The sequence below is a fragment of the Taudactylus pleione genome, unplaced genomic scaffold (assembly GCF_031769625.1).
Source record: "Taudactylus pleione unplaced genomic scaffold, aTauple2 ptg000905l, whole genome shotgun sequence".
NCBI classification, from domain to species: domain Eukaryota; kingdom Metazoa; phylum Chordata; class Amphibia; order Anura; family Myobatrachidae; genus Taudactylus; species Taudactylus pleione.
Genome location: NW_028285306.1, coordinates 69,933 through 97,544, shown reverse-complemented (window position 1 = coordinate 97,544; position 27,612 = coordinate 69,933). Strand labels below are relative to the sequence as shown.

At 48.1% G+C, this 27,612-nt stretch overlaps 1 protein-coding gene across 1 annotated transcript in view; it reads right to left on the bottom strand.

The window, feature by feature from the left end:
- The window catches only part of LOC148473873 (inter-alpha-trypsin inhibitor heavy chain H3-like), a 136,613-nt gene that overhangs the window by 88,813 nt on the left and 20,188 nt on the right, over positions 1-27,612 (bottom strand). Inside the window, exons 5-10 of the mRNA XM_088459328.1 lie at positions 21,369-21,479; positions 21,151-21,279; positions 16,792-16,908; positions 15,310-15,478; positions 10,839-10,964; positions 8,813-8,994 (exon numbers count right to left, since the gene is read on the bottom strand). Coding sequence (XP_088315454.1) covers positions 8,813-8,994; positions 10,839-10,964; positions 15,310-15,478; positions 16,792-16,908; positions 21,151-21,279; positions 21,369-21,479 — 834 coding nt within the window. The remainder of the gene's footprint in view (positions 1-8,812; positions 8,995-10,838; positions 10,965-15,309; positions 15,479-16,791; positions 16,909-21,150; positions 21,280-21,368; positions 21,480-27,612) is intronic.

Below are 27,612 nucleotides of genomic sequence, written 5' to 3'. Positions count from 1 at the left end.
ATAAGTGTCAAATGGGGATGGCTGAGGTTCAGTACCTAGGACATCGGGTCGGAGGAGGTGCTATCAGACCTGATCCGGCAAAGGTGGAGGCTATTTCCAATTGGCCCCAACCTGTCAACCAAAAACAAGTGCGGGCGTTCCTTGGAGTCGCTGGCTATTACAGGAAATTTATACCACATTACAGCACTGTGGCCAAGGCTCTGACAGACTTGACCAAAAAGAGATATGCTCGGAATATTGAATGGACTGTTGAATGTGAGCAAGCTTTCAACACCTTAAAAGACTTGCTGACTCGAGCCCCAGTGTTGGCTGCCCCTGACTACAACAGAAAGTTTATTGTGCAGACAGATGCATCAGGGTGTGGACTTGGGGCAGTGTTGAGTCAAGTTGGAGCAGATGGTAGGGAACATCCAATTGTGTATCTATCCCGTAAACTAGCTGACCGAGAGATAGCCTACGCCACTATTGAAAAAGAATGTCTAGCCATAGTCTGGGCCTTAAAGAAGCTACAACCATATCTTTATGGGAAAGAATTTACTGTTGTCACTGACCATAACCCGTTGTATTGGCTAAACAGAACCTCGGGGGAAAATGGGAGGTTGTTGAGGTGGAGTCTGGCGTTACAAAGTTTCAACTTTTCCATTTCTCACAAAAAGGGACGAGAACATCACAATGCTGATGGGCTATCCAGATGTGAGGAAACAAATATCAAGCTTCGCAGACCCTCGGGCCGAGTCGACAGTCAGGACTCCAACATTGGGACCATGTCTGTCTCCTCGATTTAAGAAGGGGGAGGTATGTGAGGAGACAAGGGAAAAGGACTTCTAGGACTTGCCTGCATGTTGAAAAGAGTTATGACCCAGTTCTGTGTTCTTAAATTGAAACCCTCAGTCTGCATGTCTCATACAGGAAGTTTGCCAGCAGCAGACAGCAAAGGTGTGTTCCTGTTACAGCCCTCCTTCCTCTCTGCAACGACTGACACCTGAGCCCACCAATGAGTGAGAGAGAGGGAAGTAGGGTGGGCAGCAAGAGGAATTGTGGGATAGTGTGTGACTACAGTGTGACTCTGAAGGTTGGGGTGTTGTCCCCTCTCAGTGTCTTTAGATATATAGCAGCTCTGTGTTCCCTGTTACAGCTGACCAGGTAGGGAAGAGATATACAGCAGCTGGAAAAGACTTTGCTGAACTCTGAGTGGACTGTAATGATATAACCCTGCTTACTGTTTGCTGAATTTCTGTGTCTCCATGAATAAAGTTCATCATTCCTTCATTATAACCTGCTCCACTGTGTGATCCCTGAACCCCAGGATACCCAGGACACCCGGTATCCTCACACTGTGTTTGTGAATTGTGTGCGCAGTAGCCGCACGTGCATCAACAAAGTAGTGCCAAGCGTGCGCCTGTGTCATAAGTAAAGGGCCGGCTGGCTTGACCGTTAAAGGGTGCTGTAACCCCCAAAGTACACTCCAGTCCAAACCAAAAAAAAAATTATTTTCTGTGTTTGTGAATTGTGTGCGCAGTAGCCGCACGTGCATCAACAAAGTAGTGCCAAGCGTGCGCCTGTGTCATAAGTAAAGGGCCGGCTGGCTTGACCGTTAAGGGTGCTGTAACCCCCGAAAGTACACTCCAGTCCAAACCAAAAAAAAAATTATTTTCTGTGTTTGTGAATTGTGTGCGCAGTAGCCGCTCGTGCATCAACAAAGTAGTGCCAAGCGTGCGCCTGTGTCATAAGTAAAGGGCCGGCTGGCTTGACCGTTAAAGGGTGCTGTAACCCCCAAAGTACACTCCAGTCCAAACCAAAAAAAAAATTATTTTCTGTGTTTGTGAATTGTGTGCGCAGTAGCCGCACGTGCATCAACAAAGTAGTGCCAAGCGTGCGCCTGTGTCATAAGTAAAGGGCCGGCTGGCTTGACCGTTAAGGGTGCTGTAACCCCCGAAAGTACACTCCAGTCCAAACCAAAAAAAAAATATTTTCTGTGTTTAGCTGCACGTATATATCAAATTGATATAACATAAATGGAGGACCAAACTTCTCCGATACAAATAAAATAGAGAAAGATCAAGAACCACTTCCTCCTAGTGCTGAAGCTGCTGCCACTAGTCATGACATAGACGATAACATGCCATCAACGTCGTCTGCCAAGGCCGATGCCCAATGTCATAGTAGAGGGCACATACAATCCCAAATGGCAAAGTTCAGGAAAATGACCTTGAAAAAGACATTTAAATCAGCTGAAGAGAAACGTAAACTTGCCAATATGCCATTTACGACACGGACTGGCAAGGAACGGCTAAGGTCGATCCCTAGTATGTTCATGACTAGTGGTTCAGCTTCACATGACTAAAAAAATCAAAAGAGTTAAGCTGGCAAAAGCACAGCGAAGAACTGTGCTTTCTAAGAAGATATCACAAATCCCCAAGGAGAGTCCAAGTGTGGTGGTGGTTGCGATGCCTGACCTTCCCAGCACTGGACGGGAAGAGGTGGCTCTTTCCACCATTTGCACGCCCCCTGCAAGTGCTGAAAGGAGCACCCACAGTCCACTTGCTGATATGCAAATTGAAGATGTCACTGTTGAAGTACAACAGGATGAGGATACTGGTGTAGCTGGCGCTGAGGAGGAAGTTGGTGAGGAGGATTCTGATGGTGATGTGGTTTGTTTAAATCAGGCTCCGGGGGAGACAGTTGTTGTCCGTGGGATGAAAAAGCCCATCACGGTCATGCCTGGGCAGAAGACCAAACATTCCACCTCTTTGGTCTGGCAATATTTCTATCCAAATCTGGACAACAACTGTCTTGCCATATGTACCATATGTAAAGGTGAAATAAGTAGGGGTAGGGACGTCAACCACCTAGGAACATCCTCCCTTATACGGCACCTGCAGCGCGTTCATAAAAAGTTACTGTCAAGTTCAGAAACTTTGGCTAAGACCGTAAGCAGTCCAGGGACACCTAAATCCCGTTGTCCTGTTGTATCCAAGCGCCTGCAAACCACACAGTCAACTCCCTCCTCGTCAATTTCCTCCTTAGTCAGGATCGGAAGTAGTCCTGCAGGCCATGTCACTGGCATGACTGACTCTCCTATCCGGGATTCCTCCGGAGGATCCTGCGTTGCTACGCCTACTGCTGCCGCTGCTGCCGTTGCTGCTGCTGGGAGTCGTTCATCATCCCAGAGAGGAAGTAGGAACACCACTACTTTTACTAAACAATTGACCCTCCAACAGTCCTTAGCGAGGAGGATGAAGTACGACAGCAGTCATCCTGAAGCAAAACGTATAACTGAGGCCTTGACTGCTATGTTGGTGTTAGACGTGCGTCCGGTATCCGCCATTAGTGCAGTGGGATTTAGACAATTGATGGAGGTAGTGTGCCCCCGGTTCCAAATCCCGTCTAGATTCCACTTCACTAGGCAGGCGATACCGAGACTGTACAGAAACGTCAGAAAAAGTGTCCTCAGTGTCCTGAAAAATGCCGTTGTACACAATGTCCACTTAACCACGGACATGTGGACAAGTGGAACAGGGCAGACTAAGGACTATATGACTGTGACAGCCCACTGGGTAGATGTATCACCTTACGCAGCAACAGCAGCAGCGTCACCAGTAGCAGCATCTCAGAAACGCCAGCTCGTTACAAGGCAGGCTACGCTGTGTATCACCGGTTTCAGTAAGAGGCACACCGCCGACAACCTCTTAGAGAAACTGAGGGAAATCATCGCCCAGTGGCTTACCCCACTTAGACTCTCCTGGGGATTTGTGATATCTGACAACGCCACCAATATTGTGAGGGCATTACATCTGGGCAAATTCCAGCACGTCCCATGTTTTGCTCACACAATAAACTTGGTGGTGCAGAATTTTCTGAAAAGCGACAGGGGCGTGCAGGAGACGCTTTGGGTGGCCTGAAAAATTTCTGGCCACTTTCGCCATTCAGCGACTGCGTGCCGAAGACTGGAGCGCCAGCAAACACTCTTGAACCTGCCCCGCCATCACCTGAAGCAAGAGGTTGTGACGCGGTGGAACTCAACCCTCTATATGCTTCAGAGGATGGAGGAGCAGCTAAAGGCCATACAAGCCTATACATCCACCTATGACATAGGCAAAGGAGGGGGTATGCACCTGACTCAAGCGCAGTGGAGAATGATTTCCGTGTTGTGCAAGGTTCTCCAGCCCTTCGAACTTGCCACACGTGAAGTCAGTTCAGACACTGCCAGCTTGAGTCAGGTCATTCCCCTCATCAGGCTTTTGCAGAAGCAGCTGGAGAAAGTGAAGGAGGAGCTAAGATGGAGCGATTCCGCTCGGCATGTGGGACTTGTGGATGAAGCCCTTCATTCGCTTTGCCAGGATTCCAGGGTGGTCAATCTGTTGAAATCAGACCACTACATTTTGGCCACCGTGCTCGATCCTAGGTTTAAAGCCTATGTGGTGTCTCTCTTTCCGGCCGACACAAGCCTGCAGAGGTGCAAAGACCTGCTAGTGAACACACTGTCAGCTGAAGCGGAATGTGACACGTCAACGGCTCCTTCTTCATTTTCTCCCGCAACTGGGGCTGCCAGGAAAAAACTTAGGTATCCTAAGCAACCCGCTGGCGGTGATGCAGGGCAGGCAGGACCAAGTTTGGACATCTGGTCCGGACTGAAGGACCTGGCAACAATTTCTGACATGTCTACTGTCACTGCATATGATACTGTCACCATTGACAGAATGGTGGAGGATTACATCGGTGACAGCATCCAAGTAGGCATGTCAGACAGTCCATACCTGTACTGGCAGGAAAAAGAGGCAATTTGGAGGCCCCTGTACAAACTGGCTCTATTTTACCTGAGTTGCCCCCCCTCCAGTGTGTACTCCGAAAGAGTGTTTAGTGCAGCCGGGAACCTTGTCAGCGAAAGGCGTAGGAGGTTGCTTCCACAGAATGTGGAGAAGATGATGTTCATCAAAATGAATTATCAGCTCTTCCAGGGAGACCAGCCTCCAGAAGGTACAGAGGGACCTGTGGTGGTGGATTCAAGTGGGGACGAGTTAATACTTTGTGAGGATGAGGATGTACACACTGAAGAGGGTGAGGAATCGGTGGATGAGGAGGATGAGGATGACATCTTGCCTCCGTAGAGCCAGTTTGTGCAGGGACACATTAATTGCCAGCTTGTTTTGTGGGGGCCCAAACGAACCAATCATTTCAGCCACAGTTGTGTGGCAGACCCTGGCGCTGAAATGATTGATTTGTTAAAGTGTGCATGTCCTGTTTATACAACATAAGGGTGGGAGGGCCCAAGGACAATTCCATCTTGCACCTCTTTTTTTTCTTTGCATTATGTACAGTTTGGGGCCTAGTTTTTCAAACTGCCATCCTGTCTGCCACTGCAGTGTCACTCCTAGATGGGTCACGTGTTTGTGCCGCCCACTCGTGTCGCTTAGCATAGTCATCCAGCTACCTCGGTGCAACCTTTTGGACATAAAAACACTATTGTGAGGTGTGAGGTGTTCAGAATAGACTGGAAATTAGTGGAAATTAAGGTTATTGAGGTTAATAATAGCATAGGAGCAGAAAAACCTACAAATTCTGTGATTTTAGCTGTTTTTATGCTTTTTTTCAAAAAAATACAGATTCAAAACACAAAATCCAGAACCCAAAACACGGAAGGGTGGTTTTGGCAAAACCAATCCAGATCCAAAACACGAAGAAAGATCCAGATCCAAAACACGAAAAGTGGCCAGTGCACACCCCTACTTTTAATGTACGTTTCCTCTTTACAAAGAAGTGCTGTATGTCTAAAATGTTATTGGCTGTGGCAACTATAAAATACAGCTTAGAATCAGCAATGTATTTGCTGATGAAACGCGTTGGGTGTGGTTACATTTTGCACATACGCAGGCGGTCACATATCTAGAGGATACGCGGTAAAATAGGAAATCAGTACTGCGCTGTCACTAAGCAGCTAGTTCAGATGGACAGCGCTAATAGACCCGGTAGCTTTAAACACAATTGGTTATATATAACGTGTACTGAAGGACAATAACAAATGCACACGAAAATATATATATATTCACATAATAATCAATAGCATTGCAAGGGTGCGGCACTCGTCCTGGGAAAAAAGATGCCCCACCCTTAAGTAATAGGAGCGTCTTTTATCCAAGGACAAGTGCCGCACATATAAATATATATACACACACAACTATACTATACTATACTATACGACTTGGTTGGATAAACAATAATTTGTTTATTGCTGCAATGCATAAAAATAAATACAATAGGATCAACTGCTGGTTACTCCAAGGTGTATATATATATGTTATGTTATGTATATATATATATATATATATATATATACACAGACGGTATAAGAAATATGGGTGGCACTCTCAGCAGTGCAAAGGGTCAATCAAACGGAGGTCTCACTCTCCTGCAGTTCATCGTTTCAAATTTTATAACAATTTTTCATCAGAAATTTCATCAGAAATTGTTATAAAATTTGAAAACGATGAACTGCAGGAGAGTGAGACCTCCGTTTGATTGACCCTTTGCACAGCTGATAGGGTTTTTAAGGGTCCAAAAGTAATGGGACTATCAACTCAAAAGCTATTTCATGGACAGGTGTGGGCTATTCCCTCATTATTTCATTATCAATTAAGCAGGTAAAAGGTCTGGAGTTGATTCTAGGTGTGACATTTGCATTTGGAATCAGTTGCTGTCAACTCTCAATATGAGATCCAAAGAGCTGTCACTATCAGTGAAGCCATCATTAGGCTGAAACATCAAAACAAACCCATCAGAGAGATAGCAAAAACATTAGGTGTGGCCAAATCAACTGTTTGGAACATTCTTAAAAAGAAAGAATGCACCGGAGAGCTCAGCAACACCAAAAGACACGAAGACCATGGAAAACAACTGTTGTGGATGACAAAAGAATTATTTCCCTGGTGAAGAAAAACCCCTTCACAACAGTTGGCCAAATCAAGAACACTCTCCAGGAGGTAGGTGTTTATGTGTCAAAGTCAATAATCAAGAGAAGACTTCACAAGAGTGAATATAGAGGGTTCACCACAAGATGTAAACCACTGGTGAGCCACAAAAACAGGAAGACCAGATTAGAGTTTGCCAAATAACATCTAAAAAAGCCATTACAGCATCCTATTGACAGATGAGACAAAGATGAACTTGTACCAGAGTGATGGGAAGAGAAGAGAAGGAAAGGAACTGCTCATGATCCAAAACATACCACCTCATCAGTGAAGCATGGTGGTGGTAGTGTCATGGCTTGGGCATGTATGGCTGCCAATGGAACTGGTTCCCTTGTATTTATTGATGATGTGACTGCTGACAAAAGCAGCAGAATGAATTCTGAAGTGTTTTGGGCAATATTATATGCTCATATTCAGTCAAATGCTTCAGAACTCATTGGACGGCGCTTCACAGTGCAGATGGACAATGACCCGAAGCATACTGCAAAAGCAACCAATGAGTTTTTCAAGGCTAAAAAGTGGAATGTTATGCAATGGCCAAGTCAATCCCCTGACCTGAATCTGATTGAGCATGCATTTCACTTGATGAAGACAAAACTGAAGGGAAAATGCCCCAAGAACAAGCAGGAACTGAAGACATTTGCAGTAGAGGCCTGGCAGAGCATCACCTGGGATGAAACCCAGCGTCTGGTGATGTCTATGCGTTCCAGACTTCAGGTTGTAATTGCCTGCAAAGGATTTGCAACAAAGTATTAAAAAGTGAAAGTTAGATTTAGGATTGTTTAGTTTGTCCCATTACTTTTGGCCCCTTAAAAAGTGGGAGGCACATATAGAATCCGTTGTAATTCCTACACCGTTCACCTGATTTGGATGTAATTACCCTCAAATTAAATCTGAAAGTCTGCAGTTAAATCACATCTTGTTTGTTTCATTTCAAAGCCATTCTGGTGGTGAATAGAGGACAAAATATGAAAATTCTGTCAATGTCCCAATATTTATGGACCTGACTGTATATAGACAATAATAAAATCAATTGAATAATGGATGGATTAACCGATGAATAAATGTCTGTTAAAAAGTCTCAATTTAAATAGCAATCAACATAATTTAGTGACAGTCACTGGTCTCAATCAATCAATCCGGGATAATATCCAGCTTTTATGTAATTACCAGCCTTGATATAGATGGTCACGTCCTGATGTTTTTGCAGGGTTGGCTGCGAATGGCGTGATTTCCGTACAGAAGCTGCTGGAGTTGGGATATTGGTGCCGGCCCGGAATGAGTCCAGATGAGGTTCCAATGGTGTAATAGTCGATGCTGTGGGCTGCTAGACGCGTTTCGTCATGGAATGACCCACAACATCCTCAGTAGCAGGTCCTCCATTGCACATTATATATAACCAATTGGGTTGTTATTATAGGTTAAAGCTACCAGGTCTAATAGCGCTGTTCATCTGTACATATCTAGAGGATGTATAGGTCTGAAAGTGCACGCTTACTAGTGTCAGTCCTAGGTGGGAGCGTCTCGGAGTGGGGTCTGATCATGGAGCTGATGGTTTGAGGTGTTACATTTGCCTCCCCCAACAGTCAAGTGCTATGTTTTTTGCTTTATATTTGGGGGTATATTTAGTGAGAGTGTTTAGAAGTGGAGACGTTGACCATAGCAACCAATCAGATTCTAGATAGCTAGAATCTGACTAGTTGCTATGGGCAACATCTCCCCTTCTAAAAACGCTCACTTTAGCAAATTTAATTTACCCCGTGTATTTCATATTTAAACCACCACTTATAACAAAAATGTGTCACACTATCCTTTGCCCCTCATCTCCCCTTTATCAACATCGTTACCTGCAGCTGTAAAGCGGAGTCCGAATCCTCATAGATGCGTCTCGCCAGTCCTCCATTTTCCAAGGACATTTTCTCCAAGAAATTATAATCTACATCTGAGCCAAATCCCAAACTATATAACGTCGCCAGGTCGTCAACTTTCTCTTTCACATTACTCGTTATTTTGTCGGTGTCCTGGACACCTGTGAGATGAAACAGAGGCGTAAAAACAATAAAATAGAATTGTAATAGACAACAATGAATAACACACTCAGCAGTATAAATTATGTCGATAGGAATACAGGAATCAGGTAACACAAGAGTTTATATGTATGAAGGCACATTTAGAGGAAAATTGTTTTTCACAAGAGCAACAAAACTGTAAAGTTAAGGCGTTAATCCAATCATAACGGAGCATAGATCTCTGCGCCAGGATATAAAATGAATACGGTAATTACCATTTTCCTTGGCTTGTTTCTTCAGGCTGCTAGTAAATAGAGACTTTCCTGGAGTTTCTCCGAGCATCACACTGTCACACATCGGGGTCTTAGCGCTACTTATTGTGTCTGACGGTGCCATCTCTGAGATTTTTGCACATTATTTGGCTGTCCACAGTGTATCAGAGCACAAACCTCCACAGCCATGTTGGATTTCATCAGGTGACCAGCCCAGTCCAACCAGATTCCAGAGACAGCACTCATATGACTCAGCCTGCCAATGAGCACTGAGAGCTCCGAATTTAAAGCAGCCCTGAACTCCAGAACAGCTCACTTCTCTGATGTGGATTCCTGGCTCCGGGCTCCAATGCTTCAGCTCTGTTCCCGATTTCCTCAAAACGTTCCCGGTTCCTGCTTGTTCCAGTTTGCTCAGCATTTACTCAGACAGGTTCTTCCACTCTAGGGACGGGACGGGGATCCGCAATGAGGTACATCCCGCCTATTATCGGGTACATACTGCAGCATGTACCTAGAAATGTGCTTTACATCGCAAAGGACAACTCTACCGATAAGAGCTGTGCTTTGCGGCTAGAAGAAGGATGTGCATCGCTGGGGGAGATGGGCTGGATCCCTCTTCAGGGGGAGCCTCTAGAAAAGAAGCCGATATCCTTCTATTGGTTATAGGGAATGCGGTAAAAACCCTGAAAACTGCATTTTTCTGTTTAGTACATCCCGCACTTGGCCTATTATATCATTGTGCCTGTCACAAGTACCACCAGATAACCGGTATCTATTACCATTTCCATCGGCTGTGACAGGTTTCCTGTTTCAGGTATTTGGTAGCTGGGATTAGCGCCGAGTCTAAGGCTCCATTCACGGTCCTGATTATCAGTCTGCCGGGTTCAGTTCACAGGTCCTGAGTTCCTCGTTTCTGGTCTCCAGGCCGAGTCTTGTGATCCTGTTTCAAGTGTAGCTTACGGCTGTTCTGAGTTTCATTGTAATTATATCTTCTAAGTTCCCAGTAGTAGGTACCAGCTCGGGATTCCTGGATTCAGGGTCCGGGGTTGAGATCTCCATGATCGGTTCCAGTCCTTATTTATGCTGAATCCAGTACATGCTCTGGCTCCATATCTGCTCAGAGATTCCACCCTTACTCCCAATGCTATTCCGGCCCTGGTGGTTTAATGCACAGGAATCTCATAATAACTGCAAGTTTTTACTTTGTCCCTCAGCTAGGCCCAAGGGTCCAGATACGGATCTGAAAACACAAGCTCCCGTGACTCCCATGACTACCATGGCAACCACAGTAACATGGCAAATGATTTAGTAAGCTGAGAGGCTTTGAAACACCCCTCTGAGCTCTGTTTTCAGTGTGACATCCGCCCCCACTTGCTCTCCCTTATACCATCACATGACACTTGCTCTCCCTTATACCATCACATGACATGATTAGCGTTGATAGCCAAACTTGTTTTCCTTCCACAGAGAAATTATAGCTGTAATACGGCTGTGGGACATTTATCACCAGATAAGGAAAATGTCATTATTGACCTTTGAATAGATTTAAGGTCAGTATAATAATAGCAGCATTGCATGAGATCACGGCTCACCTACAGTTGGGTCTCCGTCCGAAAGGAATATTATGATTGAGGTACTTATTTTAGGTAATAACTTTTTAGTTCTGGCATCTTTCAGCATGTCCGCAGCAGATAATAAAGCCGAATTTATATCAGTACCTAAAATGACAAAATATTTACATAGTAAAGAACAAGCACACGAACTCCATAACCATGAAGTGTTACCTAGGAAGAGGCATATAGACACATTGTAGCTTTCTGAGATATATATGTACTAATCCTGAAATGCGTGGGTCTGAGGAGAATTGCCTTAAAATGGCTCCGCCCCCCTCTGCGCAGTGCTACCATTTGCGCAGCATGCTGGGGAGCCATGATGATACCGGAATCGGTATGAATTACCGCTGGACCCCTGGCCGGCGGTTCAAATCCCGACAGCGCCTGCCTGACAGAGGAGAAAATCCCAATCGTCCCTAGGTAAGTATTCACTAACCTAATCAACCCCCTAACCCTAACCCTCCTTTAGGGTGCCTAACCCTAACCCCCCCCTCTAAGTGCCTAAACCTAACCCCCCCTTCCCCGCTGCCTAAACCTAAGTCCCCCGGGGGTGCCTAACCCTCCCTCCCCCTAGCCTAACCCTAAACTTCCGGGGCGGTGCCTAACCCTAAGTCCCCCCCGGGAGCCCTAAACCTAACCCTCCCCCCCACGGCTGTCTGCTGTGGCGCCCGGCACCTGCTCGATCGGGATGCCGGGCGCCGGTCAAATGGCAGTCCCTAGTCGGGATAACAATGTCTGGAAGCCGGCGGTAGGCATTCCGTCTGCCGGCTTCCTGAACGTATACCGTGATACCTTTCTGACTGACCAGATGGACGCCATTTTGAATCAGGGATGTGCAGTCAAGGGAGGCAGGTGAGGCAGAGCCTCCCCCGTCATACTCCTGAGATTTGATATAAAATTTATTACAATAATACAAAGAAGAAACTTATAACTTAGAAACATCTTCTTTGTGTATTGTAATCATTTTTATCAATGGACACTGAAGCTTAGTGTAGTGAGGGGAGAGTTACAGTGAGTAGGGAGTGAGACAGGCTCCCAGCACTCAGATCTCCATGTGTGCCTCCCCAGCCATTGACCTCACCGCACGTCACTGCTTTGATGGTATAGAGCTTACACTGCACAAGGCAAGGAATACTGCGAATGATTAAACATTCTCTGTAGAGCGCTATGTCATATTTGGCACAGATCAAAGGCAAAGTCTTATATATCCCAATGTTACCATCAGGAATGTTGTCAGATATACATGTGATAGTAGAACATAGAAGTTTCTCTTGGGTGCAGGTTTTACTGGTTCCAGGAATGTATAATCCAGTCCAGCAAATGAATTGATGAAGTATAAAATTGGTCTAAATGCCATTTATCAGTACATAGCAGTACAATAGCTTGCGTTTGGCAGAGAATGGTTTAGCCATAGTATAATCCTATGATGCGTTTTGTAGGTCATCTAACTGCTTCATCACAGTTGGTAATGCTGTGACATATGTGATCAAAGAGCTTTGAATAAAAGGAGAGTTCCGCTTTGTATACACAAGAGATCCGTGATATGGAATAATTCCTCAGCCGACGCTGCTACCCTGCAATCAGCATTAACTGCACATGAAAAGAGCACAAATCTCTCCTTTATACAATTCTGATGACATGGCCAGATGATCCACGAAACGCATCGGTATTCTGGAACCCTCTCTGAATGGTAGCAGAGGGGCACAGAATTGTCAGCCCCACAATAACATGGCGCGAGATATGCTTGGAAACACTGATCTGCAGACCCACCAAATGGTTTCAATGCAAGTAATGTACGCATTTGGGGGTGATCAGTGGCGGGGATTATGGGGGTCATTCAGACCCACTTGCGAGCGGCAGTACGCTCGCAAGTGGGTCGATGTTCCCCACTGCGCATGCGCATGACGGAGGGAGCTCCGTCATGTGCATGCGCGAGACCCGGCGAGCGACGGGCTTTCCATCGCTCCGGGTCTCGCACCAAAGGGGGCATGCTGTCGATGTTGATTGACAGCACGCCCCCTTTGGTGGGCGTGCCGGGGGTGTGCCTGCCAGACGGAGGCGTTCCCATGGGCTTGTGGCTGGGAAACCCGACCGCAATCTTGTTGGACGCTCGTATATGCTGTGGGTGGTGACCCACAGCTATACGAGCGTCCAGGAGGACGCTCCATTTTAATGGAGGAGGGCCCTGATTCAGAGCGAGCGCTCTGGTCAGAGCGTCCGGCTCTGAATCAGGGCCTATGTTGTCCCGGCTTGGACAACATAATTCCATAACTGGGAGTTATGGAATACAGAAGCCATTTAGTTCATTTTGCAAGAACCATGCCGCCCGCTTACAGAATCAGGATTGATGGCAAATGGAAGTCTACTGTGACTAAACGTGCGCCTTAAAGCGCACGCATCGCTCTGCCCTAATTTTTTCCCGCCAGCTAGGGCAGAAGTCATCACTAGTATTGACACTAAGGGGTATATTTACTAATAGTCCATTTTAATTGATTTTGCTTGATTTAAAATCAATGAAAATTGATTAATATTGATGATGTGTTGCTGGGGCTAAAGCCCACATTTACGAACACTTAAAAAGAAACAAATCAAACATTGGGCCTGATTATCGGGAATCTGCGCCTGTGCAGGACCCATTCTACGAATGTGCAGAATGGGTCCTGCGTAGTCACAGGCAGACCTTAAATGTCTCTACCTGATTGACAGGCAGAGGCATTTAAGGGGCGGGGGCGGCCGATATTGCCGGAAACGGGTCCGCCCCGTTTTCCGGGAGTGACCTGCGTTGATCAGCGCAGTGCCCTGGGTTTGCAAGCCAGCTTGAGTAAGCTGAGGCCCGGCGCCGTGCACCATCGCGATCAATAACCACCGATGGTCATACACCTCCTGCTACATTTGCATTATTGCAAGGATCGCAATTGCAAAGCTACCTGTGTGCATAAATCATATATCTATAGCCTGCGTGTATACATCATATATCTACAGCCTGTGTGTATACATCATATATCTACAGCCTGTGTGTATACATCATATATCTATAGTCTGCGTGTATACATCATATATCTATAGCCTGCGTGTATACATCATATATCTATAGCCTGCGTGCATACATCATATCTATAGCCTGCATGCATACATCATATCTATAGCCTGCATGCATACATCATATCTATAGCCTCCGTGCATACATCAAATCTATAGCCTGCGTGCATACATCAAATCTATAGCCTGCGTGCATACATCATATCTATAGCCTGCGTGCATACATCATAACTATAGCCTGCGTGCATATATCATATATCTATAGCCTGCGTGCATACATCATATATCTATAGCCTCCGTGCATACATCATATCTATAGCCTGCGTGCATACATCATATCTATAGCCTGCGTGCATACATCATATCTATAGCCTGTGTGCATACATCATATCTATAGCCTGCGTGCATATATCATATATCTATAGCCTGCGTGCAGCTTTGCAATTGCCATCCTTGCTGAATCTGGCCCATAGTCTGTTAGTAAATGTGTGATTTAGCCCCAAAGCATCGACGTTGATCGATTTTCATTTATTTTAAAATTGACCTTTAGTAAATATATCCCTTACACCTACACCCGTGCTTGGCGCAGGAGGTCCATCTAAAATATGTGTCCCCTCTGCACACGCACAACTGGTGTAACTTTGGCACCACGGCCCTGACACTCCACGCGATGTAATCTTTCCTGCGTACACCCAGTTAATGGAGAGAAATCCGTTCAGCTCAGGAGGCGTGCGTTTGCTGCGGCACATGGGCAGTTTGCTAGAACTCGCCAGATGCGGTCTCATTTGAACCTGTGCGCAACGCAGACACATGCTATTGTTGTGCGCCTGACCTCCTTGTCTGTCCACTAACAGCTCAGGTCACAGAAACCGCAGGAGTGTAAACAGAGCTCCTAATGATGTCACAGATCTGTCATCAGTTATAACAATATTATTTACTGCAATATAAATGTGTACAATATTCATCATCATAATAATAAAAGGAGTAACTAATAATAATAGTATAAATCAGGAATATTACTCTGCTATAAGTATAACTAGAAATTGGCCATCGACTATCGATAGTTAGCAATCATCGATGGTTAGCTGACAATTATCGATGGTTTACCATCGATGGCAGTGGTTCTCTGCCATCGATGGATGAGTGTGAACCGATAGTTATATTTTTTCTTGACAGGATGGAGCTTAGCCCCGTCCCTCGATGACAGCTAAACCCTGCCCCTGTTTTTGATTGGCCCCGCCATGCTGCTAGCAGTGGTGGCCATTTAGGGGTGCAAACCGTCGATGGTTCACCATAGATGGTTTTTGTGCCATCGGTGGTAACACCCCACCGATGTACACCCCACCAATGGCCATCCCTAGCTATAAGTCATAGACATCTTAGCAAAGATAAAGTTGTCTTGTTTCCTTACTTCCTCTCGCAACAATTTGTGCAACAAACTCTTTTGCGCTCTTGATGTTGTCTGCTTCAGCCTTAACCAGATTATTCTTCCATTTAACAACATTCTCGTTGAATTTTAGAATCCCAACGTGATCTTCATCTGGCAAATCTTCCAGGATTTTTGTGAAGGCTTCAAATGTCTATAGATAAAAACAGCAGGTACGATGATTATCGTTATAGCGATTTTATACAGACGCACAGCACGGGGCACCTCTACATGGGGGAATATTTGTTTCAGTGACTGCAGATCGGTTGTACAAGCAGATTTCACAAACGTACCGCCACAATGTTACCCCCGAGGTGATGACTCCAAATGAACAACACTGGGGGATTATACAAGTATACGTTTATTAATTAGACTATTTGCCACCTATAGTAGTAATTATAGGACCCCGCCGGGAGCCGTTGGCATCGGGCGTACAGTAGATGTTTAGAGGACTGTACCATAACTTCGGAAAGAAATTTGCCATATGATGCGTCTGCCAATGAACTGTACTGTAGGACCTCTCTCAGACATAAATCCCAGCTTTAACCCATCTCAGACTCTGGACACTGGGCCTGATTCCGACCCGGTCGCAAGCGCTGAGTGCTCACAACCAGGTCGATGGTGGCCCAGTGCGCACGCGAGCCCCCGGGGCGAGCGCAAAAAGCACTCGCTCCGGGACTCACTACAAAAGGGGCTGCTGTCGATGTTGATCGACAGCTCGCCCCATTTTGTAGGCGTGGCGGGGGGGGTGGCTTCCCATGCGAACGCCTGCCGTTTGTGGGTGGCCCCACTGACATCACCAGTGATGTCAGTGGGAGAGCTTCCGGCTCTATTTGAGCCAGAAGCTCTCTGGGGCTTGCGGCCACGAGACCCTACCACAAGGGTCTCCTCGCAAGCCCGATGGTCAAGACCATCGCCACCATCATCATGGCCGCTCGCTATAGCTGTGGGTGGTCATCCACAGCTATGCGAACGGCCAGGAGGCCGCTCCTAAAAAAAACAGCGCCCGCCCTGATTCAGAGCGAGTGCCTCTGAATCAGGCCCACTTAGCACAAGTTGAAGCCGGGGTTTTAGTACCTACCCACTTTCACACCCGGGGCGATGGATCTGGGTTATTCCCGCGTCGTCACCCTTCACTTCCAGTGACCTGAGTAACAGTGGACGCTTACAGATTATGTCATCTCCAAGCGCTACTGTGCCCGCCAATCAAGTCTTTTTAGGCATGTCCTGGGCACCCAGACATAAGCCAGGTTATTGACACGGGTTGCAAGTCCCGGGAATAACCCTGGTCGATTGCAGGGTCGCGGACCTGGAGCGGTCATCCCGGGTCTGACCATTTCAGCCATAAGCAGGACCCCGGGTCGACTAGCCTTGCCCCGGCAAATTACGGTGTTTTTGCTTATGTCTGAAAAGGGTATAATATGTAACAATGTGACAATAATAACCCCCACAAATTTGCTGCGTTACCTGTTGCATCTTGCGCCCCCTCATAGACCCGCTACAGTCAATAACAAACACCACGTTCTTAGGGACCCTCTGAAGACTGGCAGGAGCAAAATAGTGCACAAAGTACCCATTGACAATCTGTGGGTGAGAAAAGTCCTTATTACCAGGCGGAAAAGAAGGACACTACAAAAATCAGGAACAATTATTTAGAGACGGAGGCATTGGCCATGTTTAGGCGGTAGGGCGACTATCGGTGATCTGAGACGCACTGCGCAAGCTTCACGTTTTATATTCACAGTCCCTCACAGTGAGGATTTATATACAAAGTGATTGACAGGCTGGGACCGTTTGTAAGCGACAACGGGGGTGTGGTGACTCAGACGCGACAATTGTGTTGCGACCATTTTCACGGCATGTCAGCCTGCGTATGTGATCCCGTGCGCAGTGCTCCTGCGCCACAGCTCTGCGGCCATTCTTGGTGACCATACTCAAAACCGATGGTGCGTCTTCTAACGCAGTCACCAGGGTTTGCGAAGCCGCCAGTGGGCATCTCACTACAAATCCAGATAGCTGCAACATTTGCATATTTTCACACAGACGCTGCGTAGCAATTTGCAGCTGTGGCGGCGTTAGCGCGCCTCTGTGAATAAGGCCCACTGAGCGAGTTACTACAATGATTCAGGTAATGAATAATCAAGAATCCAGAAAGAATCATAAATAAGAATATAGGGCCTCATTCAAAGTTTCACGCAGTTTCCGCTAGCGTACGGATCTCGCGATCTTCAGCGCACTGCGCATGCATCAGGCCCTGCGTCCATAAGTAACGGCTGCATCTCACTCGTATCCCCACTTGTGTCTGACTGGGTGTTTCCTGGCGGTAACCGTGCCCTCGCATGTAGGATACATTTGCCGTGGGGATGTACTGACACAATCGCGGGCTATCCAGGGGTGAGCGCATGCAGAGATCATCAAGCGCAATGCTGAATACAGGTGGACTGAAACTACGCATTTATTCACGGAAATTACGTGCAGCTCTGAATCGGACGCATAATGTCTAAGGCCCGTATTCAATTAACGGTGAAAAGCCTTTTTCACGTGTTTTTTGGCGAAAACTTTGCTTACAAAACACCCAAAAACTTTTTGCCTAATTTAATTGTTGATTCGCCAACTGCCATCAGACCTTATAAACCCGGGAAAAAAAGAACACCAAACCGCCGATAAGTTTCCGCCCCCTGGCGAATTCTCCGCCTCCCGCATTGCGTGGTTCAATATCGCTGAAGTGGCCGTTTTGCTATTTTCTAATTGAATAGGGAGAAAAAGAAATGGGAAAAACTGTTTAAAAAGACGCGCCGATGGCGAAAACATGATTTCGCCTTCATTGGAGAAATTATCGCAGCTAATTGAATACGGGCCTGTGTATAAAATATAACATCTGATGATCCGTGTAATGGAATGTCAGGCTACGCCCCCGTGGCTCACGGCAAGCCCCCTTGAAACTTAACCCCTTTGCGAGTGTGCGCGCCTAAGGCGTGCGCAGAGGGCGGACTGCCAGGGCTGAACTACAGCCCCAGTCCGTCCCTGAATAGAGCATTGCAGGCAGCAGAACATATGATAACCGGAGAACATTTATGAATAACTGTCTCATGTAGTAATAGGAGAAGGGAAGTACAGTATATCCACTGTGACATCTCCTATGCGCTGTTATAGTATATCCACAGTATCAGCTATAACTTCATAGATCTGGTCCCGGCGTTCCTCTATAACAGGGATGGAGACCCAATCCTCGAGGGCCTCTAACAGTTCGCATTTTCCAGACCACCCAGCTGGTGCTCAAATGCATTCATTCCTTACTGGCACATTCTACAGATCCACAGGTGGCCTGGAAAACATGACCTGTTAAGAGACCTTGAGGACCAGTTTGACAACCGCTGCTCTACAATTCATTACAGGACACATGGAGCCGCTGCTACTACATGGCACAGTATTGGACCATTCATAGCGATAGGACCTTTGCTCTCATATTCTGAACTATACTAAAGGATCAGAGCAGGAATAGATGGAGAATAATGGAGGAGAACGATGGGAAGGTCCATTACAAAGAGACGGACGTTTGCAGCACACCATGCAGGGGCTGGAACAGTGCATGACGGACACCATAGCAAAATTTGGATATGGCTCTAGCTTTCTGGACTCTTGCGTTGCTTTACTGTGCATGCACCAGATCCTCTGAAGCGGCTCCGAGCTGTTTTGATGGGTCTTGGGTGGGAGCGGGGGGACCCTCACTTCCAGGCTCTGTGGTGGCCTTACCGCCTGCCACTGGTACCATGTCTACACATATGCCAATACCTATTTACAGGTTGGTGTTTGCCCTGAGCGCGTGCCTCTGATGTTGGCGGCCATCATGGTTCTCCAGATGGTATGGTAGAGATCCGTCTCGTGGGCGTATCATGGGAGTGACGTAGGAACGTACGTTCCGGTGTAACTATACTTCCACGCTATTTTTCTGAGTTGTGTACATGAATAAAAAAATAAGAGGTTTCTGATGGATCTCCTGCGTCCAGCATGTGGCTGATGCCTGTGCCCATATACTAATGGTGAAAGTTACGTTAGTGAACGGAAACACAGTGGGCGGTGCAGCCTCCTACTTGCAAACGCACAATAAAAACTGGCATTAGCATAAGGTAGTGGATCTGGCTTCCATGGCATCACGCAAACATGGCCTCCCACTTAGAATCAGCCCCAATGTGCGCATGTTAACATGCAAACTTATTCTAATATTGGTATTTGGCTGGTACATAGGAAATTTAAATTATTGGAAAAGTACCAATTTCTGTGGCACTTCTGAGGTTAATTTGAGTTTTCAGGTTGACTCATTCAACAAAAAATCCCAGCGGCTACTGACTAATGGGTCTATTTACTAAGCAGTGTTAGGAGACAGAGTGAAAAGTGATAAGAAAGTGATAAGGTGCCAGTCAATCAGCTCCTGTCATCTCACAGGCTGTGTTTGAAAGATGACAGTTGGGAGCTGATTGGCACCTGATCACTTTTCACTCTGTCTCCTAACACTGCTTAGTAACTAGACCCCCAAATCAGGAACTGTTCCAAATATATAGTATTATATACAATATCTGAACAAATTAATTGCCATCCAGTGACACAGGCCAACATGCCTAATACTGGACTTCGGGAGAATCTATCTTTATTCCAGAAGGTTTATAATCATTTCAGCGGCTCACACGCCCACGATAAACAAATTGGGCATTTAGGCCTTTTTTTGTACATGGTCAGTGTTGCTATTTTTTCCCCTCAGTACTGAGATAATGCAGCCGCCTGCCAGCCTGTGGAGACAGCGCACTGCAGCCGATTGCAACACTAATTAGTTGACGTAGGAATGTTTGCAGAATAATATTAGTGAAGCTGCCAATTGTAAAACAAATGAACAGAACAAATAAACAGAGAGCAGAGCCGACAAAATAGTTATGTAAAGTGGCACCGCAGACACCGAAGCACTGGGGCATGAGAGTGATGGCGTGGGCGGCTGTTACCGCTGCTCTCAATACTGTTCTTTAGATATATCGGAGACACCCGATGTCCTTCCCAATGAGGAATCTGATCTGTACTCTGGCATATCGTATATAGATGGTTTCAGGACCAGATGAACAATGCGGCATATGGGAATACAGCTCCAGGCCATTACACATAAAAATAGGCCCCTCATATTGACAACACTATGATGACCAGACGGTCTTCCATAAATCATAAGTATTAAAATTGTTACACTAGAAATCATTCGATGGTGTACGGATGGTCGTTTATTTTTATTAAACTCCTGATAGCTATGGCTCCCCTGGCTAAGTTGACTGCATCAGGGCATCTTCATGGTTTCATTGGAGGCTGTCTCTTACTCTCTGTCTGCCTCAGACGTGATCCTGCTCAGTCCCTGACTCCCTCCCCTCTCTAGACTGATGCTAAGCAACAGGGCACATTGCTATCCCTGATCGGCTCTCACTTTGCTGTTTCAGCACCATGGACAGTTACGCCACTTTAGCTTGGTGTAAGATTACATTGTTTCTGTGATAAAATAGTCCCTGCTCGGTTCCCTTTTGTCACAGGTGAATGGTTCATACATCTAAACCTTCCTGAAATTAGCCCAAATGAACACACAGACCCCAGAACCGGGAACTTTATTAAAGATAGATTAGATAGATATGAGATAGATAGATAGATATACATCACCTGTATATAATACATCATCATTATATAATATATACCATGTATATAATATATCATCTGTATATAATACATCACCTGTATATAATATATAACCTGTATATAACACATCACCTGTATATAATATATAACCTGTATATAATACATCACCTGTATATTTCCAGCTGAAGTCTCTCTCTCAACATCATATTTTACAACAAAGTCGCCGTCCAGAAGCGTCTCTGCGCAGACAGGACATTTGCGCTGCTGATCCACGGTTGGTTTAAATACAATATGCGCCTGTAACAGACATTATCTACAATTAGAATCACATAAGAATTGAAACGTCCTCATTCCCTTTTGAAAGAAAAAATCCAATAAGCAGTCACCTTGTTCTTCGTGTGATTTATGTCAATCGTCTCCGTCAGTTCATTCGTGATGAACGTCCCAAAGGCGTTTACAAAACTGATTTCCTGAGGCTCCATGATGTCGACGGTTATCTGCAAGAGCAGAGGAAATAAATGTATCCACTATCTAAGGGTCACGGAAAACAAGAGATATGGTAAGAACTTACCTTTGTTATCTCTGTTTCTACGAAGTCCACAGGGTTGACCTTGGGGTATAGCTGGATCTGGATCCATGGGCACCACGCAGTTAAAGCTTTAGCTGCTCCCAGGATGCACTTGGGTCCGTCCTCCTCTATACCCCGCCCCCGGCCACAGCACCTCAGTTGGTAAGCAGCCAAGGCCGGAGGAGGAGACTAAACAGAGAGAAGGAAGACTGGAACACACAAGAAACCATACTCACAGAAATGGGAGATGGAAAACCGGTGACCAGCCACACAGCCCATTTGAAGCCAGGTGCGTCAGGGCGGGCGCCCTGTGGACCCTATGGACTTCGTAGAAACAGAGATAACAAAGGTAAGTTCTTACCATATCTCTTGTTTTCTACTTCAGGGTCCATAGGGGGTCCACAGGGTTGACCTTGGGGATGTCCCAAAGCAGTACAACTAAGGGCGGGGACGCTCCTGTGCTGAAAGGAGTACCCGGCGCCCAAAGGATGAATCCTGAGAGGCAAAGGTGTCAAACGCATAGAACCTCAAAAACGTTTGAATTGAAGACCAAGTGGCCGCCTTACACAGCTGAACAGCAGAAGCGCCACGTCTAGCAGCCCAAGAGGGACCCACAGAACGAGTGGAATGAGCCTTAACAGAGGCTGGCACAGGTAAGCCCTCCTGTGCATAAGCCTCACAAATAACGGAACGAAGCCAACGGGCTAACGTTTGTTTGTTGGCAGGCCAACCCCTCTTGTGAAAACCAAAGAGGATAAACAAGGAATCAGACTTCCTAACCGAAGCCGTCCGGTCTACATAAATTCTAAGCGCCCGGACCACATCTAAGGAAGTCTCACCAGCTGAAAGATCAGGGGACTGAAAAGCTGGCACAACAAGTTCCTGATTAATATGGAACTTCGAGACCACTTTGGGCAAAAACTCAGGACGAGTGCGGAGCACCGCTCTGTCCTGGTGAAAAATCAGGAAAGGAGGGCGACAGGAAAGCGCCCCCAATTCAGACACCCTCCTGGCCGAAGCAATTGCCAGGAGAAAAACCGTCTTAAATGTCAGCCACTTGAGCTCCACCGCCTCAAGAGGCTCAAACGGAGGACCCTGCAGGACCCGTAGCACCACCGCCAAGTCCCAAGGAGCCACAGGAGGCACAAAGGGAGGCTGGATCCTGAGAACACCTTGGAAAAAGGTGTGAACGTCTGGTAGTACTGCAATCCACCGTTGAAACCACACGGACAAAGTGGACACATGAACCTTCAGAGATGCAAGGCGTAAGCCGAGATCCAATCCTGGCTGAAGAAATTCCAAGATCCTAGAAACTCGGAACACCTGAGGATCATAATGTCTGGACTCACACCACTGAAAGTAAGTGTGCCACACTCTGTGATAAATCCGTGCTGAAGCAGGCTTGCGTGCCCTGAGCATGGTACCAATAACCGAACTGGAGAAGCCCCGAGACCTCAAGACGGCTGTCTCAAGAGCCACGCCGTCAAAGACAGCCGACCCAGATCCGGGTAAAGGCAGGGCCCCTGAGACAACAGGTCCCGACGCTGAGGAAGAAGGTACGGAGCGTCGATGGAGAGGCTCCTGAGATCGGAGTACCATGGACGTCTGGGCCACGCCGGAGCTACCAGCACGAGCATGCCGCCATCCTGCTTGAATTTCCGCAGAACCCGAGGAAGCAGGGATATCGGAGGAAACAGATACGCCAGGTGAAACGTCCATTTCACCGACAGCGCGTCCACCAGACTTGCACCTGCGTCTCTTGTCCTTGACCCGTAAACGGGCAACTTGTGATTGTGACGGGAGGCCATCAAGTCCAGCTCCGGCAGTCCCCACCTGTCCACGAGTAGCTGAAACACCTCTGGGTGAAGCGACCATTCCCCGGGATGCACGTCGTGACGGCTGAGGAAGTCCGCCTCCCAATTGAGGACTCCGGGGATGAAGACCGCCGAGATCGCTGGAATGTGACCCTCCGCCCAAGTCAGGATACGAGACACCTCCGACATCGCTGCCTGACTGCGAGTTCCGCCTTGGTGATTGATTTACGCCACCGTGGTGGCGTTGTCGGACTGCACCTGTACCGCCCTTCCGTGCAGAGCGGGGCCGGACGACTGCAGGGCCCTGTATACTGCCCGCAGTTCCAGGATGTTGATGGGGAGAAGTGCTTCTTCCGCTGACCAACGACCCTGAAGCGACAAAGAGCCGGTCACTGCCCCCCAACCCCGGAGACTGGCATCCGTCGTGAGCAGGACCCAGTCCGGGATCCAAAATGGGCGCCCCTCGACCAGATGAGCTGTCTGAAGCCACCAAGCCAAAGATAGCCGAACGTCCGGAGACAACACCAGCACCTGAGAGCGGATCCGGTGAGGTAACCCGTTCCATTCTGATAGAATCAGCCCCTGCAGGGGCCGGGAATGGAACTGGGCAAATTCCACCATGTCGAATGTCGACACCATGGACCCCAGAACTCTCATAGCCGAATGGACCGACAGGCGGCAACGGCTCAGGCAACTGCGTATCCGCAGCTGTAGGGAGGCGACCTTCTCCGGAGTCAGGAAGATCCTTTGCTGACGCGAATCCAGCAGGGCTCCCAAGTGAACCATCCGCTGTGATGGAATCAGGGAGGACTTTTTCCAATTTATCAACCACCCGTGTGCTTGCAGGCAAGCGATTGTCAGGTGGAGATGTTGAAGCAGTACCTCCGGGGAGCTCGCCAGCAACAGGAGGTCGTCCAGGTACGGCAGCAGCCGTACATTCTGGTTCCGAAGATGTGCGGCCATGACCGCCATAATCTTCGTGAACACCCTCGGTGCCGTGGAGAGACCAAAGGGTAGCGCCCGGAACTGATAGTGGTGTTGAAGGATAGCGAACCTCAGAAACCGCTGGTGTGAAGATGCTATCGGAACATGGAGGTAGGCGTCCTGGATGTCCAGGGACACCATGTAATCCCCCCGGTTCCATCGCCAGAATGATGGAACGTAACGTTTCCATCCTGAACTTGGGAACTCTGAGGAATTTGTTCAGAGACTTCAAGTTGAGGATAGGGCGATGAGAACCATTGGGTTTCTGCACCAGAAACAGAGACGAATAATACCCCGTCCCTCGTTGTGATAGAGGAACGGGAACAATGACTCCTGCTTTCAGCAAGGACTCTATAGCCTCCTGAACCTGTAACGCCTTGGTCTTGTCCTGAGAAGGACTTGTGCAGAAAAACTGGTGGGTTGGTCTGTGCCGAAAAGACAGGGCGTACCCCTGGGAGACCACTTCTCGAACCCAGGCATCCGCGGTGGTATTGTGCCAGCACTGGGCAAATAGAAGAAGTCGGCCTCCCACTCTGAGGTCCCCCAGAGGGAGGCCCGTCCCATCAGGCCGCAGGTTTATCTTCCTGCTTGGAAGAAGGGCGCCGAGCACTCCAGGCTTGCTTCTTGGGTTTAGAGGCCGTCTTACTCGCAGACTGTCTCGGGAAGGACTGACCTTTCGCCTTACCCTGAACCCGAAAGGAACGAAAAGCCGAACTCCGAACCTTAGCAGGCAGTGCCGCCGAAGGGAGGAAGGCCGACTTGGATTTAGCCAGGGTGTCCACTATTTTGTCCAAGTCCGGACCAAATAGTAATTCCCCATTGAAAGGTAAGGCCTCCAGACCTTTCTTTGAATCAGAGTCCGCTCTCCAGGACCGCAACCATAAGGATCGGCGGGCAGACACCGCTGCAGCCGATACCCGCGAGGTCAGCAGACTAGCATCTAAAGAAGCTTCTCCAATGTAAGAAGCAGCGTCCCTCATTTGTCCCAACAACGCCCGCTGGACATCCGGAGCGTCGTCCGGGAAGGTATCTTCCAATGCATTGGCCCACCCCTCAATGGCCTTGGCCACCCAGGAGATGGCCATGGACGGTCGGGCCACCGCCCCGGAGAGGGAGTAAATAGACTTTAAGCAAGTCTCAACTTTCCTGTCCGTGGGATCCTTCAGCGAGGATATCGACGGTAATGGTAAGGTGGCGCCCCGAGTTAAACGGGTGACATGGGAATCCACCGCCGGTGGAGTTTCCCATTTTTTACAATGTGCCTCAGGGAAGGGGTAATTAGAAGCCAACCGCTTCTGAGGAAGGAATCTCTTACTGGGCGCCTGCCAAGCTACCGCCATATGATCCGTCAACTGATCCAACAGGGAAAACACTGCAGAAGCCACCTTAGTTTTTTTGAAACTAGGAAACTACGACTTAGGAACCGGTGCCTCATCCTCTATAAGAAGAATAGCTCGCACCGCCCTAACTAGTGCTCGCACATTAATGGACGACTTGGTATCCATTTCCTGGACCGAGGCGTCCGAGTCAGTGTCATCAGGGACCTCCCCATCATCTGAGGAACCCTCTGAGTCCGATACCTGAGCAGCCCGTGTCATGAGTGGGCGTTTTGAAATCCTAGAAGGCATGTCAGTCTGCAACATTGACTGAAAAGCCGAGGAAGCGGCCGCCAAATTTTGCACGGAGTTGGAGAGCACATCCACCCAGGGTGGAGGAGTCACCATAGGGGCCTGAAAAGGTACCACAGGCTGCTGCGGCACAGGGGAAGCCTGTATATACATAGGCAACCCCGCATAGGGACCCACCGACTGAGACCCAGGAGGACTCCGCAATAACTGCGGGACACCCGGGGAATGGGGGATGGTTGGCTGGGGCAACGACCTAGTAGGGAGAGCAGTCGGGACCGACAGACGGTCCGCAATAGACTCCAGTACTTGAGAAAACATCGCCCACGGTGGTTCCTGCGCCAGAGAAGGTCTGGATGGGCCAGGAGCCACCTGGCATCGACTACACAGGCCATCCTGTGACAAATCCTCCCTATCTACTCCTGCAGAACATCGTCCGCAGGAGGCCAACACCGGAGCCACTGAGTGCTCAATCTCCTCGTCCGACATGACAAAATATATTATATAGTCAAAAAATATATCTGGCAACAGGGCAGAAGAAAACGCACTCACCGGTCTGCTAAACAACAGCCCACAATACGGCACTGTGTAGCACACAACTGTATGTGACGGACCTCACAAATACGTGATCTATATAAGTGAGGTCAGTAGAAACGCCCCTCCCCCACACACCTGTAGGGCTTGTAGGAGAAGTAAAGGGATAGGTATAAGCTGACAGTAAGCGGAAAATAAGCACAGACAGGCAGCACTAGCAAAAGTCACATACCATGCAGGAAGATATACTCACTGCACCTTTCCACTACAATCAACCTGCCCAGATTCAGTGTCTGGGAGGGGTATAGTGCTGTGTACGCTGTCCTTAATCAGGGGAGAGGTACACAGGGGGACCGGTCCGCGTGCTCCCTGAAGATCTGCGCTGCCACTGTGAGAAAATGGCCGCTGGAGACCTCAGAGGAGGAGTGGCCGAGTAGCTGCAGCTCAGCGACGCCAGACTCCGTGCTGAAAGGCGCGCTGAGCTGAGGGGAGGAGCCGCTGACAGGGAAGGCTTCCTCCCCTGGCTAGCATATTAACCCCAGGGCTTGCCGGCATCCCGCTTGCCATATATCCCTGGTGGTCTAGTGGTCCCACGGGTTATTCCTCCTCAGAGGGGGAGCCCGCCGCCACCGCTAGCGGCCCCCGGTCTGTCCCCTAGGACCGGGGGCAAAGGACTGCATCTGCAGGCAAAACCCGCGAGCCGCCGCTAATCGGCGACTCGCGGCTTACTTTGTCCCCGGCGACTCCGGCAGCAGTCCAGGGAGGGACCCAGAGTCCGGCTAGTACGGACTCTGGCCTCCCGCCGCGATCCCCAGTGCAGTACTGGCGTCGCGGCGCCAGCGGAGAAGGAGAGCGGCAGCGTGGGCGTCTGCATAGACAGCCCGTCGCTGCCACACTAGAGCCTCTGTTTTAAAATAAAAATCTAACAGGCTCTTTTTTTTTTTTTTTTTTTTTTTTTAAATAAAAATAGAAAGCTTTTGGGGGCTGCTCCTGCAACCCCCCTGCGCAGGTGACCCGACTCCGGCCGGGCACCAACTCAAACTGAGGTGCTGTGGCCGGGGGCGGGGTATAGAGGAGGACGGACCCAAGTGCATCCTGGGAGCAG